We start from the raw sequence: 21,777 nt of genomic DNA on the forward strand, positions 1-21,777 counted from the left end.
TAGATTAGAAGAGAATCATGCGAAGCACTTAAGGAATAATCAGAGGATTGGTCTATTGCTTTAGCTGTAATCGGCATCTAGTGTGTGTTTTGTAAGCACAGAGAAAAAGTGAAAAGCTTTAATGGTTCATAGTGGGCTCTGGCATACCCTCATTGGTCTGCTGCATCGCTGGCAACGGCACCTGAGTCCCTGGTAGGCCGTGGCCTCCTGTCAACCAGAAGGGGCGTGTCTAGCTAAAAATGTCCTATTAATGCTATAAAAACGGAGAACAGGGAACAGTTCTTCACTTACTAGTGTCAACGTGTTTCAGCGGTGTTACCACAGTTGCCATGGGTAACGGCGTTCCTTTAATCATACTGTCAGTGGTAGTAGCTGCCTCTATACATATGCAGCTCAGCTGGGGAAGATCCCATCTCAGACGTGATAGCGAGGCTATAGAGCATATTCCGGACACCTGGCTGAACATTTATAGCAACATATCACACACCGATGCTCATTATGAAAAAGAAAGTGAAGATCAAGAAGATGAAGTAATCAAGGATAATCTGCTCCTTCATCACAGGAATTGTCCACGTTGCCAGATGGAAAAGAATATGAAAGAAAAGAGGATAGAAGCCATCAAGGCACAAATACTTAGTAAACTTAATATGAAAGCAACTCCTAATATCACGAGAAAATCTATTCCGTCAATTCCCCCTGTTCATCATTTACTCGAGTGTCACGGCATGCAAGGAGATGCTCCAGGTAATTCTAGTCCTCAGACACAAGACATGGAAGATGATTATCATTTGACAACGGAAAGAATAATTACCTTCGCTCAGAAACGTGAGTACAATAGTGTTAATATCTCTGAAATATTTCCTATTCGGTATATAACTGTAATCTGACTTCAGTGTAAAACGATGTTTTCAATTTTGCTTCTAAGAAAATCTCATTAAATGCAATTGATTAAACGGATGGGATGTTTCCCACCTTTATCCGAAGAGTATGAAATATGATTATATTTAGTACTGTAATTGATACTTTATGATTAACAACATTTTCATGACTATGAATTTTCATGAATATGACTATTCTTTTCATACGTTTTTGATTAGGATTATGAAAAGCATGACTAAAATTATTGCAATATAACACAAAAACATAACATGGCATTAGTATACTAAGCTGAATTATATAATTTCTATTTCAATATATATAAATTAGATAAAAATAGGAGAAGCGATTAATTCATTGATATGCTTTCTTAGATTCAAACCACATATTATGATAAAGATATATGCCTTCTGTGCCCTAAAGGATATTTTTATATGAGATGATAAAAATGTTCACAAACTATAGTGCTTTAAATCAAATATTAAGCTTACCACATTCAAGGAAGATGTCTAATTTTATGAAGTTCTTCTCTGGTGCAATGATATTTACTACGAGCATTTTCTTCCAATTATTTGTGAAATTCTACAAGAAAAAGATGAAGGCGAATTAGTTCATATAAGCATTGTCATTTTCATTTGTTGTAGGGTCATATAATTTCTCAAAAAATAAGGAAGCATTATTAATGTAAGTGAAATTTAGTATTAGAATTTGGGTTATCGTATAGATATTAGCTTACAAAAAATAAATAAAGAGACGTTTAATTATAATTATTAATGCTTTCATAAAAAAAAAAGAGTGAGCTTTTAGAGTCACAAAATAGTATTCACATGCATCTTTTATCTTGTTTCATGGGGAATCAAATTAAGCATTCATCACAAAGGCAGAAAACTGAGTGGCGTGTTTCGACACTGGGACGGTAACTTGTGCGAGTTAGCGTCTCCTCTCTATCTATCTCTCCTCTCCCCCCTTCCCTTCATGATTATGTGTCCAAGGTCTATCGTTTTGTGCTTATAAAAAGTAATTATCTGAACGAGGACGCCGAGTTAATAAGAATTGCCGATCACGTTATTTTCAAAACATATACCTACGATGTACTCAGTCGAAGCTACTACCATTCTTTCTGTTTTTAAAGTCATAGTAGAGCTCCTCAGCGATTACTCATGAAATATGAGTAAATTTTTTCGCTATTAAAACACTGAAATTATTAAAGTAGCTGCACAAAACGCTACGGGAGGCTGCATGCGAGTTGTTTACATTTGTCAAGAGAGAGAGACGCTGTGAACCGCTAAATGAAAAGCGAACGGTCCACTGACAGTGAGGAAAGCGAGGGTGCCCACCCTACTGTTTGAAGAGGCAAGTCCGAGACGTCATAAATATCAATTAGATTCCTTGGAACGCAAAGTATTCCACCGCCTGTGTAAACGTGGACTTTTTTTATATAAAGTTAGGGGTCGCTGTCAGCATTTTGTCAAAATCAATTTGTGTTAGTTAAAGTTACTCGTTGGCTTGTGCGAGTACAAATGCGAAGCGGAAATAGTTTCACAAAATCTGATAAACGCAAAAAAATAATAATAGGTTGTTTTAAATTAGTCAAACTGAAATGCTATTAATGTGAATGTTAGTACATAATTTTACTTATTTTTGTACTACTTAGAAATCATAAAAGACCAAAAAATGCGATACAAGTATCCATTAACAAGTTCTTTTAGTAAGCGGTGTTACTACCAAGATTTCTGTAACTTGCTAATTTATTTTCATAAAACAGCATCGTCAACGTGTTGTGACTAACACGTGGGTGAAAAAGGTTAACGACTATGAAGTCATTAACCTTTTATTGTAGGAGTCATGATATATATCTTTAGCTTACTCTATTACGAAACAACAATTATGACATTCGAATGATAGATTTTATACAGGATTATTATTGAGCTTAGCGTGTGAACACTAAGAAAGAACTTTGTTTGGAACAAAGTAGTCCATTTTTTTCGTTGCATAATCCACATGTTACAGTTATTTATTAACGTATTCTTTGCTTCTCTGAAAACCAAAAGTAGCAAATGCACTCTCCTGAGCAATATCAGCCTGCTGATGCATTAAAATACATGATTATTTTGGGAGATAATGAAAAGGGCATGACTTGGTTGCATATTTAAATATGTTACATATCTTTCCATCTAAAGAGCCTCCTTTAGATGGAAAGATATGATTTTGAATTCTCTTGGATAAAAGAAACATAAGTATTTTTCAACTGAAGAGGAGTTAGCACAGTGTGATAAGGAGGTGAAGCTCCCTCTTTTCCGGCAAAATGCGTTTTCCCCCTTCGTCCAACAGGCAAATAGACGAAAACCTCACAAAAAATGACACATAATAATACTATGGAGGTAGAATTATCCGTTTTATCCTAACAAAATTAGAAAACCTCATCGGCGACTATATCTGTTATAGTGTTAATGAAATAGAAACTCAATGCATTAACTATATCATAGTAATTTGTGTTACAGCATTTCATGTGTAAATATGCATCCTAAAATGTCAATAACACATTTTAAATACGTTTAAAGCATGCAAAAGCTATATTGTATGTTCCCTAATTTTGTTATCGTTTCATTAAACCATTTCCTGAAATCAGACGAAAAGACATCAAAAATTAGGGAACATATAATCTCAATGACATTTGAGGATGACATTTGAGTTATTGACATTTGAGGATGCATATTTATACATGAAAAATCATTTCCTGAAACCAGACGAAAAGACATCAAAAATTAGGGAACATATAATCTCACGAAAGAAAAAAGAAAATCTATCGTAAGAGATGATTTAGAGTTACAGCATTTCTTTGTTGATGAGGTATGTAAACTAATAAATGTGTGCATAAAATTGCTGATTTAGACATTTATTATATTCCTTAGTGTTTAACTGATTTTCTATGTAATTAATAAACAAAGCCTTTACCAATTATCTGAAAAGAGCAATGCTGAGAAAATTGAATAATTTTAGCGCAGCCGGCAAACGCACACATTGAATACACGAATTGAAATAATAATATTAATAGTTTATAAAGAAATTCTTCTTTGAGGTTGACATGTAATCATCAGAATGAAAAGTATAGCGCAGTCTATAATGTTAACAGACAACCATAAGACACACTGTTGCTAAATCATCAGAATTTTTTAAAAGTAGCTTACTACTTAGAGAATTTGCTGATATTTCAGTAAAATATAGAAATGTGTTTACATTGCATAAAAACATTGACACGCAAAAGGAAGAAATGCCTAATTCACATCCTACATTAAAATTTGAGAATGCGTGAACAATTTATATTTATAGCAACCGAATCAATATTTCACGAGCCTCCTTTAGATGGAAAGATATGGTTTTGAATTCTCTTGGATAAAAGAAACATTTATAAGTATTTTTCAACTGAAGAGGAGTTAGCACAGTGTGATAAGGAGGTGAAGTTCCCTCTCTTCCGGCAACATGCGTTTTCCCCCCTTCGTCCAACAGGCAAATAGACGAAAAACTCACACATAATAATGGCACACATAATACTATGGAGGTAGAATTATCCGTTTTATCCTAACAAAATTAGAAAAACCTCATGGGCGACTATATCTGTTATAGTATTAATGAAATAGAAACTCAATGCATTAATTATATCATAGTAATTTATGTGCATCATCAACAATGTTGAATAGGGAAGATATAAATAGAACCTTCCCTATCTATTTATTTCAACAATCTAATTCTCGAATCCACTTTTAAAATAGGAAAACCTAATATAGGACACCCATATATAAAATCACAAATAATTATTTCCATTTTTCTTTCATCGGTAAATCATGAATTCTACAAATTGCCTGTCCCAATGTATGTTTCCTAGAATGTGCACGCCTTGACGCTTTTAGTTGCTAATCTTAATTATCAGATTGGTCTTCATCTTAAATCTTAAGCAGTTACAACATTTTTTTTGCATGATGCATAGTTACTATTCAAGCAAGCGGAACACATATTCATTCATAAGAGCAAAATAATTCTAATCAAAAATAAACAGTATGATTAAGCTTATGTTTGAACACATTTGTAAACATTTTTCTTCACAGCTCAGCTTTGTTACCTCGAAAGTTCTTGAAAACGAATTTTATTTCATTGTGAAAAATAATAATTTCATAATAACAGTTTGATAATAATGAGTAACTTATTAACTGAGTCAAAATACATTAAAGTGTTGATTTTTTATTTACTATGATTAGCCATTAATGTTAACTTTGGAACGATGACTTCGTATTCAGTTAGTGCATATCAACCATAGAAAAACTATAGTTCGTTCATAGATACTGTATATAGTTTTTCAAAATAGCCACTTTCACACCGCTTTGAAATATATTAATAGCAGTTTTTATGTCTTTATATTATTATTTTTGCACGAATGTAAACGAAGGTAATAATTTCTTAGTTATAACTAATATAGTTAAAATTTTCTCAGCAAGCTTTTCTGATCAATTTCTTGTTGATTAAATAATTGTAATTTCTTCTTGTGAACTTATTTATTTATGGAATATATACAGGGTGTTCGGGATAAATTTGACAGTTTCGTAAGGAAAAAGAAAATCTTCTTTGTATCTATTAAATTTAATGAATTGACAAAAAAATATTACAGGCAGAGTTAATTACAATACTATCAACAAGATTTACTCAAAATAACCACCATTAGCATCGATCACAGCTTCAATTCTGCTTCGGAACCTCGAACAAGCTGATGCTACAGTCTCCCTGGGAAGGGCCGCAAAAACTGTTTTAATTTTATCCATTAACTGGGCTTTTGTATTACCGGAAGTGCGATTGGTGTCTTTTTCAACTGCGCCCCATACAAAATAATCCATGGGGTTAAGGTCTGGGGAGTTTGGAGGCCAAACATTTGGACTGGTGAAGTCGTAGAAATTTTCAGACAACCATTTTTGACTTTTCCCAGAGGTGTGGCAAGGGGCCGAATCCTGCTGCCATACATACGGCCTACCATTGGCTACCCTTGTTATCCAGGGCTTGACTACAGTTAGCAACTCCACGAACAAAGCCCGAATTCCAATGCCAGGGTTCTTCAACACCTGTTCCTGCAGATTTGCGAGGAATTCTGCTGTACGAACGCAATCAGATCGTCTGCTAGGGATCTTTCTTCTTGCTACATCCTCGTAGTCACCATTGCAAGTCTCTAGTTCATGCCTGATTGTTTTTACTGTATTCAGGGAGCATTGGGCAGCAGTCGTAATATCCTTATTTTGATGGCGGGCACGAATCATCATGATACAAGTTATTCTCTTCTATGATTCAGGTGGGTTCCAGCTATCCATCCTTTCTGACATCTTGTATGTGAATGAAGAAGGGTCCAAACTTTTAAATGAAGAGAAGTGTGTGTTAATACATGTAACTTACGGAAAAATATAATTAATTATAAATATGTCAAATTTATCCCGAACACCCTGTACGTATTCGTGGAACGTATGTATGTATTCATGGAACTCATGTTATGAAACTGTATTCTTTGCTTATTTAACCCACACATATCGGTTAGTGGTAGCGACCTATAATCAACAGTATGGGGAAACCAGCAATATTCGAACTTTTCTTCAGATTATATTTATATGACATTTTTCACTGCCACCACATATCAACCTACATCTAGAATCTGATCTGTCCACGTTTGTGCTCAAGATGACACACACACACACACACACACACACACACACACACACACACACACACACACACACACACACACACACACACACACACACACACACACACACACACACACACACACACACACACACACACACACACACAGAGAGAGAGAGAGAGAGAGAGAGACACGTTTCTCTTTCTCTGTAATTCCCTTGCATATTAGGTTCAATGTCCTGTCGCGGCAATTAACTTTTATTTTTTGAAACCTAAACCTAAACCGAGTTTTCAGGGGAGGGGAGCTCTTCTATCTCCATATGCGATGGAAAGGTAACCGGATAATTGAACTTCAACTGAAAAGTCTCAATAAAGGTTCTTCCACATCCTAGAGAGGATTCGAACCGGGTTTTCCAAACAAAGGATATCATCGAAGCCGACTGAGCAACAGACGCTTCTTAGTAAACACAGGAAGACATGAATGCTATATGCACATTTCAACTTATTTTTATACTGAATATCATGAAACATGACATTCCCCTTGTAATGCAGTAATTCTACAAGTATTTTCAAAATACAATACGTCGTCCCATATTGTCATTATTTCTGCAAAATAAAGGATCTCTTCAACGAAAAGAAAGTTGAAACCATTACTTGCAATTAAAAAAGAGGACCCATTCTTCATATTCAAGTACAGCATTCATTTAGAAACAGTTGCTCTTTCTAAGAGAGCAGGAGCTAACCAGCTATGACGGATTATTACTGCCTATTGAAGAATTCACTTCCAACAACAATGTTCTACCAGGATTAGTAGTTTCCATGATCTATCATATAAATAATTTGTTTGACTTCAGATTATAAAGCTTAGCATTTATTGCGATTATGCAATTTTCAGAGGTTCCTCAGTGGTAGAGAGAGAAATGAGGACATGGATTTTTTTTTTGCAATCATATAAGATTAAAGATTAAATCGTAATATTAAAGCATACAGATATTATATCATAATTTTAAGCACGGCTAACTGAATTACATTACTTTATCACACAAAGGAAAATGATTATGAAACTATACTTTTTAATTATTTTAACTGTTTAATATTTTTGTTTTAAAAAAGCAATATACAAATGAAATTTAAGAATACAGGAATGTATTTAAGGAAAGAAGCTTTTTATTAAATTAAGTGTCACAAATTGTGAGCCTTATGTTTTTTCCTAAGTTACAAAGATAGAGATATTTGTCGAGATATACATATTGACATTAAAAATATTTACATGTTGAAAGTGGGTTTCGAATAGAATAATTAGAAGACTCAATAGCTAAAGATCAACAGTTAACACTTGAAACTAGGAATAGAGCACCAATTATACATTGCTCATTATTAACATAATTATGTTTGTATACCATTCATTCTGTAACCTACTCGGTTATCTGAACGTGCTTAATCGCATGGTTAAAAATGACGCTAAACTGTATTATGATAACTTGGGTTAATAAAAATCATATTATGGATTTATTTATCCCATAATTCAGAAAGTAAGTTGGTATGAGTTTATTTAAGACGGAGTTTTTGTAAAAGACTCAATAAAAGCAAAATACGCTGAATATCAGTTATATATTCGCTTATTCGGACACAATCCAGTAGCTTATTTAACTCATTTATTTACTCAATCAAATAGATTTGTTTTTGTCAAAATACATTAAATTATACTTAGATTACAGTATTGTATATATAGTTTAGAAAAATTAAAATTTTCCTATAGCAAGTAGTTGGAAAACTTCATGATTAATCATAATTAATTTCCTAATATTAGAGTAAGAACAGGTTTTTTTTTTCTAGGGTGGGAAAGAGATATTCGATAAATATGACTCGTAAGATTCAGTAAGTCACCGAATCATGCTTAAGCTATTCGTTTCAAATTATTTCAAGCTGTTTTAAAGCAACTAAGTGATGTTTCGATCCAAAAATATAGCAAATTTATTGATATCCTCGTTAGTGCAAAAAGGATTTATTATTAAAATGCACAGCTCGAAATTTTAGATTATTCTGAAGATAACACACTTCACTGCTAAGAAAATAAACCAAACTCAGTTTGTGTAGTAAACGTTTTGAACTTTTAATTTACGTTTTTTTATTAACTATGCATATATACAATTTAATGACTCTTAATTTGTGTGTGAATATGTTATGCTATAATCAATCAAGATTCGAAACCTGCTTATTCATAATGTAGTTTGCTATTTCTAAAAATAACAAAAAAAACTGCTTAACTGATGATTGTAGAATATGTTCTAATATATGGAAATTATAAAGTTGCAAAGGATTATGATATAAAAAATAAATAAAAAATATCTAAATTCAATGTACAAAGTTTCAAGTCTGCATAAGAACACAAAAAAGGTTTCTATGAATATAAAATAAAAAATAATGACGTGAATATGAAATTCTTTAAAACACAATTAAAAAAGTCAGAAGAAACAAAACAGAATGAATATAAAAGATGAAAATGATAAAATCAATGATTTCAGAATTGAATATATCATTACTTATTAGGATTACTCTCATCAGAAAATCTTTTCATTTCTGTTTCTTCATTTATACAAAAACAACAAGAAATATACTATGATTAAACAGTTTTAGAAGCTTTCCCTATTGTAGCAAATACTTTATATAAATAAGCATCGTACAGATTAGTAAATTATTAAAATAACTTAAATGAATTATTTAATTTTTTTTTCAGCTCCAGTGCATTTAAAGATACCCGAGACTTTTAGAACGCATTATTTCAAATTTTCTTCAAATATATTGAATTTACACGTTGCTGCTGCTCACATTTGGCTTAATGTACGACGAAACAAGACGATAAAAGAAGAATCATTTTATGTTACTATCTATCAAATAGCACATCTCAAAGGCAAAGATAATCCACCGGAACTAGTCCAGGTAAGAAAAACCGGCTTATATTTATCACATCAGAGACATGGTTGTCAATCTTATTTCCAGCTTTTTTTTATATTTTTGTTAACCATTTTAAAGTACATTATTACTTTTCGCTGATACTGCTAAAAGTTTATTGTTAAAAGGAAAAGAAAATTCATATATTTTTGGATTTCTCATGTTCTGAAATACAATAATGTGCTTTTATATTTCGTAATATAGTTCGGAAATGCAAAATTTTATCGAAAAAACTAATAGAGGGCAGTTATGTGTTGTATTCACTCTGATAGATCTAAGATAGTTTATGTATAACTAAGGTCTATTTGCATAGGGTATGTAAAGTTATATTAAATAATAATAATAATTTTATGATAAGGTGGACATATTTTGTGTGTAAATGTGCGTTATCCGGCCGATTTGGCTAGTTGCGGGATGAAACATTCGAATCTCCGGGAGGAAAAATCCTGTCACCTTCGTATGAGACTGGCTTGGGTCACCTTCATTTGAAAAGTCATGATAAAAGTTTCTTGTGTCCGTAGATGGTATTCGAACCCAGGATTTTTCCAACTAAAGTGCTTCGTCGAAAATTGAAGTTATATTTTAGATAGTAATTAAATTAAGTTAGCTTGCATCGGTTAGGCTAACTGCCGTAAGTTTTAAGCAACTTGCTCATACTCTGATTAAACTCGTATGTGGTCTAAAATCTTAAGAAGGAAATTTTATTCAGTTATTATTATTATTATTATTATTTAAAAATTATTATCATTAATGAACACTTCTAAAAAGTCTTTGGACTGATCGTGGTAGGGCACACTACTAAATTTTATTCGATATTCAGTAAAACCAGTGTAACGAGAACTGCATTCATGCATGGTTGATGTAATAATGGTTAATATAGGAGGGTTGTCAAGAGCAAACTCTGGAGTAAACTTCGACCAGAACCACAAAATGAAAGAACTTTTAGAAAAGAAATGTTTCAACTGTATTATCATGGTCATCAATGTTAATGAAAAATATGGCTAAGTAGCCGGCGTCATACTGGTCATCGAGAGAGTGAGAGAGAGAGAGATCCAGAACACCAAGAAGTAACCCAACGTTTTTCACCCATCATGATGACCCTATATATAGAGAGATATTTTTTTCAGTTGTAGCGAGCACAGTTTCATTGTAAAGAACACCTGTAATTTTCCACATGTATGTAAATAACATGTAACATTTACTCATCTGTATGGTTATTTATCATGAATTGCAACATAAATTATTAGCTGACATTAAAGTACACAAGAAATAATGTACAATATCGATATTTTGTAAATAAGTGCTAAATTAATTTTTCTCAAAAGTATTCGAAAACAAAAATATCATTTTGCTTTGCTAGGTCTCAACGAAGTTAATGAAGCCTCAGAGAGGAAACTGGATTTTATTCGACATTCAAAAATTAGTCGTCCAGTGGTTTCTTCATCCGGATGAGAATTTAGGAATTGTAACTGATGTTTATGATGTGAAAGGTGAAGGTGTATTAATTACACGGCATGGTAACGAAGAGAATAATTCTGCGGTAAGTTAGTCCAATATTATTCTAATTTTTGTGTGAGTATTATATATATATCGGCCATTGAATTAGAAACCTTTATGCAGATATACATAAACGTCACTCACGATCAGCGTATATATGCAAAATACTTGGTCAATTGCATAACTGTGTATTCTAGGCAACTATTTAAGACGCTGCCAGAAGTAATCGTTAATAGTGTTGATCACAATGGAGAAAACAAAGGATATTTCGGAGTTCGATAAAGGACTTATTGTGCGTGCCTGCTGGAGCCACGATTTTCAAAATAGTAGAGCTGTTTTAAAAATCGTGGCTCCAGCCAGACGGGCATCCACAATATGCCCTTTATTAGAAATTTGGTTTCTCAAAATGCGAGATATCCCGAGTGTTTAATCAGTGGAAATATAACCCACATTGTTTGTAAAAGAGGCGTAACTGTGGTCCTAAGAGTCTATCAGGAAGGAGATTGCAGTCGTCTGAGAAAGCCTTGTACGGATAAACAGAACTTCTTGTGTGCAGCCATTGGCTGAAGCATTTAATGAAAGCTGTTCCCGACTCAAATCTCCTAGAATTATGTGCCGAAAATTGAAGAGGATCGGTATTGGCAGTCTCATGCCTAAGGTCCACACGGTATTAAATAAAAGTTTTTAATTCAGTGGCTGGTATGTGTATATTCTCATTAACCTAATTTAATTTCATTTAAACTTGATTTCCGTTTGAAAATTAAATTTGGTTTAGGATTTCTATACCAAATTTAATTTAATGCTAAATAGCCGCTGAAAAGCTAAAAATAAGCGTGTCGACATTAATGTGTTCCTAGAGCCTTCTCGCTATAAAAGCAACGCCTAAAATATTATTTGCATTTATACAGTCATATATGCGACCAAATAATCTTCTGTTAGATATATTTATCTGTTGATTTCTTATTACAGCAATCGAGAGTTGCAAGTTTACAGGTAATAAACTTCTTGTTTTCATCTTGTCGGGATCAATAGTTTCAGAAGACAGCTGAAGAAAGGAAAGGTTATTATTTTGGCAAGAGTAGAATAGGAAAATAGAATTCGTTTTCGAAATAACTGATAATTCATAATCCATGACTTCTACGAATATGAATGCGAACAATGTAATAGATATCATACTAATACCAACATTGAGCCAAATAAAAAAAAGTCTAAAGACGTTTATTCCCACGGAAGTGAGCGGAATTCCTTAAGCCATTACTAACTTTTGGAAATAGGAAGACAGCCAGGTAATAGGGCAGTAAATACTAGCCTGTTAGTCTAGAATTGAATTCATGACTACAACGATTTCAAGACTTCGGAGCGAGAGAATATGGCACACAGCTGCCGTACTCTAGCATTTAGAAACCATAATTGGTATACTATTGTCAAAAACAATGCGAGTTAGACAGTGGATTTGATTTGATTTTTTATATTTATTTTTTAGTCGCAAGGTTTAAAAACCCCGGATTTCAGAGGAAGGGGGGGGTAACTCCCACTTGCCTAACAAAGAATGACAAATTCGAGAACCGGCTTAAGAAAAAAAAAATCATTTAGTCGGAGACAAGAACAGAACCTATAAGGTTTTATTCTTCTGGCGGAACGTCGCCCGAAGGTTATAAGGCACTCAAAGCTAAATAAAGCAAAGGTAATATATAGTACTGTTAGCAGCACCTGGTCACCTGGTTGGCCAAGTGGTCAGCATGTCCGCTCTCCAGTCAAGACGCAGCGGGTTCGAATCCCGTTTGTGATTGCCCTGCAAACTCTGTGTGGAAAGGGAATCTTTTATTTAATTTATTTCAGCATTGTTTAGTAATGTGCTCTACCAAAATCAAAGATCTTTCCTATCTTTAGCACAGATTTAATAAATATGTACTCCATTGTCCCTTCATTAGGCCCAGTGGCACGTCACAGTCAAGTAAGTTGTCTCTTACAAATCTTCTTGTGACAAAACTGTTAATCCCGTCAGCATTAACGTGAATTATTCTGGCCGGTTTGTTCATTTCACGGAATTAACCTTGCCGTATTAAACCCGCTAACTCTCACTTGAAAAGCATCAATAAAGGTTCTTTGCGTCCTAAACGCGATTCAAATCCAGGTCTTTCCAACCGAAGAGCATCGCTAATATCGATTGAGCTGCCGAGGCTCTTGAACATATACTAAAATGAATAAATATATATTAGCTAATTCCATGAGAAAAAGTCTGTCTTAAACCCAGAATCAGATCAACTTTTAAAGAATTTGAATAATAAAATATATAAACAAGATAATATTCAATACATAACAATTATCATAGATCAGAGACAGTCGCATTTCTCATAGTGAGTAGATAAAGAGATGTTCACATGATGTCTACTCACTATTTCATTTAGGCCTTCTCGAGATAGATAAGGATAATATTAAAGGCTAGGAATGGCTGCAGGAAAGACTGCGCCAGATATTGATATACAGACAATTCATATTCTTCTTTACAGACTGAGATATATGATTATCTGTGAAAGATAAAACGATATTTCTGTAATGTCTCTTTTGAGTAGATAATACAATCGGTATGACATTGTACATGTATCTCATTATGGTTGCATGTTTAAGACTTAACAGTGAAAGGAGTTTGATAACAATAATACGTCTTAGGAATATATATCCTAATGATCAAACTTTGATTCTGACGTTTAACGTAAAACAGAAAATAACACCAACTTGGTGGAATTGTTAGTTATTATGAAACGAATAAAATTCACTTCATACATAATTTTTTAAAAAAAATTTCAATCATTACGCATGTCTTCTATATGCACTGTTTAAATTATATAAACAACAAAAAAACTGCATTTTCATATCTACAGTAGCAAACAAATTAATCTGAAATCACATTTTAAAGAAAATTTTAATTTCGCAAGAAAACAAAAGTTGGAGTTTAATTTTTAGTATAAAAATTAAACTCCAACTTTACCTAATAATTTACATGTGCCCCTCTGTTCCTAACCAACGCAAAACACATTTTTCTTACTTCTGCATCTCGAAATCATACGTTTATAATGGATTGTATTTTATCTTTTGTATCAAAATTTAATTTTCCAAGCCTATTTTTCACTATGGTCCACTAGAGCTACCTGGCGACTGAAGCAATTGAATGTTGTGATTTTTGAGGAACTCTTTCACTTTTTAGAAAGTGTGCTATGGAGCGAGATCCTGTTGGAATATGAGTTTTTTTTGTCTTTTAAGATTTGTGGATCACTTGTTTGTCCAATACTTCTATGTATTGGTCACTTTTCACATACCGTCAACAGGCACAAGTGATCCTGGACCGTCATGTGTATAACAACCTCAGAGCATTTTAGCTGGATGTTTAGGAGCTTGTTGAAGGGATGGGAAAAGTCTTAGCTGCTGATTTACGAAGATAGGGTACTCGCTTTCCTTGGACAATGAAATATCTCTCATCCGAGCATATGACCTCCTTCCACTTCTCAACGATTCAATCTTTGTACACTTTTGCCCAACGAAGTCTCTTTTCTGCATATCCTTCGTCAAAACTTGTTTCTTTTATGGTCTGTGGGTAGTCCTCCCTGCTTCCAACAATCTTCGATGGACTGTCATGTCAGAAACATTAATCCCACTAGCTGCGAAGTCTCTGTTTAAGTCTAGTTTACAGCAGTCAATCTTGGATTCATTTTGCTTTTTCCTAACTAGTAAACGATCTTGAGTAAGTGTAGTTTTTCTTTTTCGTCCACATTTTCCTTTTCTCTCAGGATAAATAAAAGGTACTTGCCTCCCTAAACCTCTTTAAAATCACATTAGCGATACCCAAACCAACAACACCACACTCAATAACAATTTGTATTTGAGTCATAGATGTGAGCTGAGAAAGAGTACATATTTTGAACTCTGTCCATTTTATAGTTACACATTCTGTATAAAACACGACGAACTTATTTACACTATTAAAAACGCACAGCACTATTAATAAACATCGTAGAGATAATTAAAACACACAAAACTTAACCAAAATAGTGAACTAAAACCAAAGCAAACCGAAACCAAAATCAAAATTATTGTGAATTGAAAAAACTAAAATCCAAACTATTGTGAATTGAAAAAACTAAAACCAAAACTATTGCAAATTGAAAACAAAAACTTGAGGAAAATTCATCTTGTTAGGATTAATTTGTTTGCTACTGTACATTCTCATGAACTCTTGTCTTAATTTCTTAAAGTATAATTCTTAGCTTTAATCATAATTGTTTCTTGGCCAAGTGGTTAGCATATCCACTTTTCAACTAACAGGCTGTTGGTTTGAATATCTTCGGGAGTATGACTTTATAATTGTCTTCAGGTGGGAAATGAATTTCATTTCCAGCTATGAGATCATCACCATGCTTGTTGGAGGTCTGAAGTGGTCTAAAATGAAGAAAAAATCTTTACTGCCGAGGGTACTGATGTACTACGGGTTATACATTTTTTGAGGGTGAGAGAGAGAGAGAGAGAGAGAGAGAGAGAGAGACCCATAGAAAACATATTTTTTTTCTCATATATGAAATAGTATCCAATGGCGGATTACGACGCTTGTAGATACACTTTTAAAGATTGAATTTCAAATATTATTTCAATATATAATCTCCGACCATTTAATGATATGCACAGTAAAAATGTAGAAATTACAATTAAACAAGCGATTTAATATAAGCACATTAATACTTTAGGCATATGATACACAATAATATCTAACGCACAACTGAAAATGAAGTACAGTATATTCGAATAAATTTAGGTGATATTTATAATATCATTAAAGTGTTTATCTCTTGCAGTTCGTTTCCAAAAAAAGGTATGTTTTTCTTTTTTTTTAAAAAAAAGAAAAACATAGCTGATGAACCGAAATTATCTTACGATAAATTAAATTACTGAAGAATTCTAAGTCAGGAAATGAGAATTCTTAGGAAAATTTTAGAAGCATCACCCTAAATATGAGAACAATGATCTAAGAGTAGTCGGATTTATAAAATTTAGGAGTTCAGAAGAAGAGGAATAGTGTTTCGAACGAAAAAGAATATCAAGTTTTTTAGAGGCTGAGGAGGCTATGGTTGCGATAGGTTTATACTACGACAAGTTAGATGTGATATGCTTATTATAGAGTTAGCGAGATGTGAAAGTTATTCCGAAAACAGAAACTGATCTTGACTGGAGATCGGAACATTATCAAAAGTAAATCCATAAATTAGAGTATTTCTTCCGGTAATAAGACAGGATTGTGTTTTGATAAAAATTAAAATTAACTAAATTATCATCGCCCCACTTGAAAATTATAAAGAGGTCAGTATTTAAGACAATGATCATGGAAGATCTTGAAGCTTGAATTCTTTGATTGTTATAAGGTTAATGAAATGAAGAAGAACAATAGAGCGTCATGCCATCATAAAAAAAAATGGATAGAATTTGAGGTGTGTGTGTGTGTGTGAGAGAGAGAGAGAGAGAGAGAGAGGGAGAGAGAGAGAGAGAGAGAGAGAGAGAGAGAGAGAGAGAGAGAGAGAGAGAGAGAGAGAGAGTAACGTACAGGGGAAGAGCATGAACGAGTACAGAACAATGAGGTACACCACCCTTAATAAAGAAATCTGATTAGAGAACGCCATAAACTATGACACAAAATTAACTATTAGAGATGAAATTGGAAATCCAGTGAAAAAGAATAAGAAAGCGAGAGAGAACATGAGATGACGGCTTGGTAAGAAAAACTCGATATCAAACAATCACATGAGTTGAAAATATCACAAACGACTGCGTGAATATCTTCAAATCTTTCCATGACTTGTGTCCAAAAGTTAAGATAAGTAAGGATGTCTGCTATAGAACAAGAGTGGAGGAATCCTTTGGTGATAAATAATTAACTGATTGGCCCCCAGGTAGTGAATAAGCTAGTCGGTGATGAGCTTCTTCACAACTTCCGATAATACTGAGACAGAAGCAATGGAACAAGATAAGTCTGTGGCTGAATTTAATCTCACATTTTGGGGGAAAAAGCTAGATAGAGAAGCCTCCATGCTGTCCGGTTGATGTCATATGAATATGAAACTTATATAAGAAATATGATAGGTGTTAATTCTGGATCACAATTGTTAAAATTGTTTAGCACAAATGTAGGGATAATATCTGGACTCGGAGACTTATTTGTATCAAGATTGCTATGGATTTTTCTTATATTTTGCGTGTTGCTCGTGATATAGTAGGGGGTAATTTACCTTGTTCACTTGTATAAGAGTTGGAGGAAAAAAATGACACTAAGAGTCTTACCTTTGATTGATGTGACCATGGTACCATCAGGATGAGAGAGAGAGAGAGAGAGAGAGAGAGAGAGAGAGAGAGAGAGAGAGAGAGAGAGAGAGACGGAAAAAAAGGAAAACGTTAGGGCAAATGCCTTAGTTAGGGGGACCAGAGGGCTTGACCATCTGAACAGGAGGTTAGCTTATTAAAGTTGGCCCTTACGAAGTCTGCATTGAATTTCTTGATAATTTTATTACACTTTTTTTCGAGATGTAGTATAAGTTGCATGAGAAGCTTGATTTTTGGCATGAATCATTGGATGTATGCTGAATTTTTACTTTGGACAATAATGGTACAGGTAAGATTTAGATAAAAGTTAGGACTTTTCAGAGATAGAGTGAAGAATGAAGGCCTTCCTTCCAGTAACAATTATTTTACTTACTTGATCCGGCAGGAGAATTACATGAGTAATTAGACTATAGAAGAGAGTGCGAGAGATTAAGAAAAGATCCAGAATGTTTGAAGAATAATGAGGATTATCTGATATTCTGAATAACAGGTTAACAAAATGTATTAGATTATTAGGGATAACAAATAACATTGTCTTTCTGCTTGATCTGTGAATAATCAGATTGTATGAAATCAGCTTTCAGAGATAAATAATCACATAAGTCAGCCAGCATGGTTGTCTAAATTGTAAAACCGGTAAAGGCAGCAAAGGACAGCTATAAAATGGAGGATCATATAGCGGAGTTTTGGGACTCCCTTTATTGCCAGTGTCATAATCTAAAAATAGAATTAGTGTTTGCCCATTTATACTATTTGATTGATGCATGAAATTACGTCTAAATTTAAGCAATAAAGAGTAAGATTAAAAACCGCCATTCGTCGTCCGACATGTTGAATGCGGAGTTCCGGACATAGACAGGAACACGAATCTGCACAAAAACATTCGGAACCGAGGTTCAAAACATTGGTTTCCATGGTAGGACCACAATATGCAATCCTCACAGTACCCGAACCAACATGCAGTGTCGTCTTCAGTGGTGCAAACAGCATGTATGAGATGTGAAAGCTTGGAAAGCTGGTTATGGAGCGAATCACGCCAATTACGCAACACTCTCTCTCTACCTAGCAGATGGATGTGGTGGATGCCAGTTGAACGTCTCTTACCAGAGTTCGTAATCCCAACTATGAAATTCAGAGGTGCCTGTGTGACGCTATGGTCCCGTTTTTCCTACTTTGGTCTCGGACCTCTGTTTGTGGTGCAATGAACACTGAATTCTGAGAGGTATCTGAACATTCTGGATAATGAACATTCTGCTTCGTGACGCTTCTACAGAATTGAACACTGTCTCTTTCAGCAAGACAATGTACAGCGTGATTTGTGACATGAACATCACCACACTTGACTGGTCTCCATATAGTCCTGATCTCAACCCCCACTGAACATCTGTGGAATGAACTGGACCGTCGATGAGGTCAAGGGACGTCCGTCCCACAACAGTCCAGAACCTCATTACATACCTACAAAATTCCAAAATTCCCATTGATTACTATCGTACGCTTTTCGGAAACTATGCCCCGTAGGATTGCTGCAGTCATCGCAGCGAATGGAAGTCATGCATCTTATTAAGATGAGTGCCATGGCTTATTTAGGTGAGTGCCATGGCAATCCTGCTCTAGAGACCAAAGATGGAACTTTTTCATGTTGGTCTCCAATAAGCGAGGTTCTGTATATCCAATATTCGATATACTGTATTTTACGCAAATGGTTCGCGACTCCTAAGCAGCTATTTAAGAATTTAAAAAGTTCCGTTGCACATTGAGCAAGATTAAAATAATGAACAGGATTCAAATAATGATATTAGAGTTTTTAAAACTGTCTAGTACAGGGTGTTCGGGATAAATTTGACATATTTATAATTAATTATATTTTTCCGTAAGTTACATGTATTAACACACACTTCTCTTCATTTAAAAGTTTGGACCCTTCTTCATTCATATACAAGATGTCAGAAAGGATGGATAGCTGGAACCCACCTGAATCATGGAAGAGAATAACTTGTATCATGATGATTCGTGCCCGCCATCAAAATAAGGATATTACGACTGCTGCCCAATGCTCCCTGAATACAGTAAAAACAATCAGGCATGAACTAGAGACTTGCAATGGTGACTACGAGGATGTAGCAAGAAGAACGCAATCAGATCTAGCAGACGATCTGATTGCGTTCGTACAGCAGAATTCCTCGCAAATCTGCAGGAACAGGTGTTGAAGAACCCTGGCATTGGAATTCGGGCTTTGTTCGTGGAGTTGCTAACTGTAGTCAAGCCCTGGATAACAAGGGTAGGCAATGGTAGGCCGTATGTATGGCAGCAGGATTCGGCCCCTTGCCACACCTCTGGGAAAAGTCAAAAATGGTTGTCTGAAAATTTCTACGACTTCACCAGTCCAAATGTTTGGCCTCCAAACTCCCCAGACCTTAACCCCATGGATTATTTTGTATGGGGCGCAGTTGAAAAAGACACCAATCGCACTTCCAGTAATACAAAAGCCCAGTTAATGGATAAAATTAAAACAGTTTTTGCGGCCCTTCCCAGGGAGACTGTAGCATCAGCTTATTCGAGGTTCCGAAGCAGAATTGAAGCTGTGATCGATGCTAATGGTGGTTATTTTGAGTAAATCTTGTTGATAGTATTGTAATTAACTCTGCCTGTAATGTTTTTTTGTCAATTCATTAAATTTAATAGATACAAAGAAGATTTTCTTTTTCCTTACGAAACTGTCAAATTTATCCCGAACACCCTGTATATACTGTATGCATTTATTTATATGTGAGTTGTTTCTGTCTTATATGAAATTTTACTTTTCGGTTGCAGACACCATTCATTGACGTCAGGGTTCAAAAAAAGCGACACCACAGAAGTAGAAGAATGATAGGCTTAAACTGCGAAGAAAATTCCAATGAAGTTCGTTGCTGTCGGTATCCCTTAACCGTAGATTTTGAAGAATTTGGATGGGACTGGATAATTGCGCCCAAACGTTATGAGGCAAACTACTGCAGCGGAGAATGTCCTTATGTATTCTTGCAAAAATATCCGCACACACATCTGGTTCAGCAAGCCAATCCTCAAGGTTCAGCGGGGCCGTGTTGTGCTCCAAGGAAAATGTCTTCTATATCTATGCTATATTTTGACGAAGACTATAATATCATATATGGGATGCTTCCAGGAATGGTAGTTGACCGCTGCGGCTGTTCATAGGTGATTCATTGACTAGCATTGTTTCCTCAGGTACAGCACGAAGATTTCAGGCCTTGAATTACTTAAAATCATTTAAATCCATCAGCGATTTGAGAACGTGAAATGGAAAACGGATTTCAAAAGAAATACATCTTCCGATCATTACCGTTTAACTTTCAATTAAACATCACAGGCTTGCTAATTATTTACACTTCATAAATGTTTATTTGTACACAAAGTAACTGCATTTAATAATATAAATAACTACCATTTAAATGTTAAACGCACACGCCATGATTTGATTAAGCGTTTTGGTACCGCATATTAAAATGCTAGTTTATTAAGTGAATTATCCTTCTAAAAATCTCAATTTTTCTTTGTGAGTTACATCATCAATAACAAAAAAAAAGTCAAGAGAACTTCAAGAAGATGTTTGACATAACCAGAGGTCTGTCCGTTGTTGTTTTATATCTGCTGCTTTCTGTGTTCATTGAGACTGAAAGTCGGTGGAATCAAAGTGGTTGTAGTGACTGCATTCCATGGGAAAATAGCTGTTTACTTCAGTTTGAACAATCATTTTGAACAATGACCAACTTGAGTTAAGCGTAAGTGGGTGGACTGCTAACCAGTCTGTGATTCATATCGTAAATTTCCTATGACTGATACCAAATGATCTCAAGTGTGCCTTTACAAGAAGTTGCCAAGTAAGAAACGCTTGACGACGATCATAATGATCTGTGATACAATTTGATACGTGATTGCTCTTTATTGTTTAGTATACACGCTTTTATTGTGATAGTGAAATCGTTGTGTACAGAGATCTCATTTGTACGATTGCCACAATATTTTAATGGCATTTCTTTCATTTTATTGGCACGGAAAGGTGTCATCACTTTCAATTTTATCATCACAAGCTTAAAGAAATAAATTTCACAATAAAATAATTTCAAACATTTCGTTGACTCATTCTTTAGAAATGTTATCACACACACGTATTTCAATCTGGTCACGTGATAAGGGGTGTTTTCATAGTGACTGATCTTTAAAAAATTTTTGCCCTGTAATCGATGTTTCCCAAAAAACCCCAAATAAAAGAATATTTGAAATCTATCATAGGACATTTATAATTCATGATAATGCTAAACCGAACAAAAGCGCGTAGCTTTTTTTAGAATGTGGTCCTTTGAGTCATGTCCTGCGACAATGCATACTTTCTGGAAAAGGTAAGTTATGGTTGCTTTT

At 34.4% G+C, this 21,777-nt stretch overlaps 1 protein-coding gene across 1 annotated transcript; it reads left to right on the forward strand.

Annotated features, from left to right (window-relative positions):
- The first annotated feature begins 309 nt into the window (after positions 1 to 309).
- Positions 310 to 21,491, forward strand: LOC150107610 (growth/differentiation factor 8-like). The gene is made up of 4 exons (XM_090391420.1): positions 310 to 825; positions 9,287 to 9,489; positions 10,862 to 11,041; positions 20,173 to 21,491. Exons 1-4 carry the CDS (start codon positions 330 to 332, stop codon positions 20,554 to 20,556), a joined length of 1,263 nt encoding a protein of 420 aa, XP_090247546.1. The 5' UTR covers positions 310 to 329; the 3' UTR covers positions 20,557 to 21,491.
- Positions 21,492 to 21,777: the final 286 nt, after the last annotated feature.

This window comes from Typopeltis vanoorti, chromosome 4 (genome assembly GCF_054136105.1).
Source record: "Typopeltis vanoorti isolate ZY-2024b chromosome 4, IOZ_Tvanoo_1.0, whole genome shotgun sequence".
Taxonomy (NCBI): domain Eukaryota; kingdom Metazoa; phylum Arthropoda; class Arachnida; order Uropygi; family Thelyphonidae; genus Typopeltis; species Typopeltis vanoorti.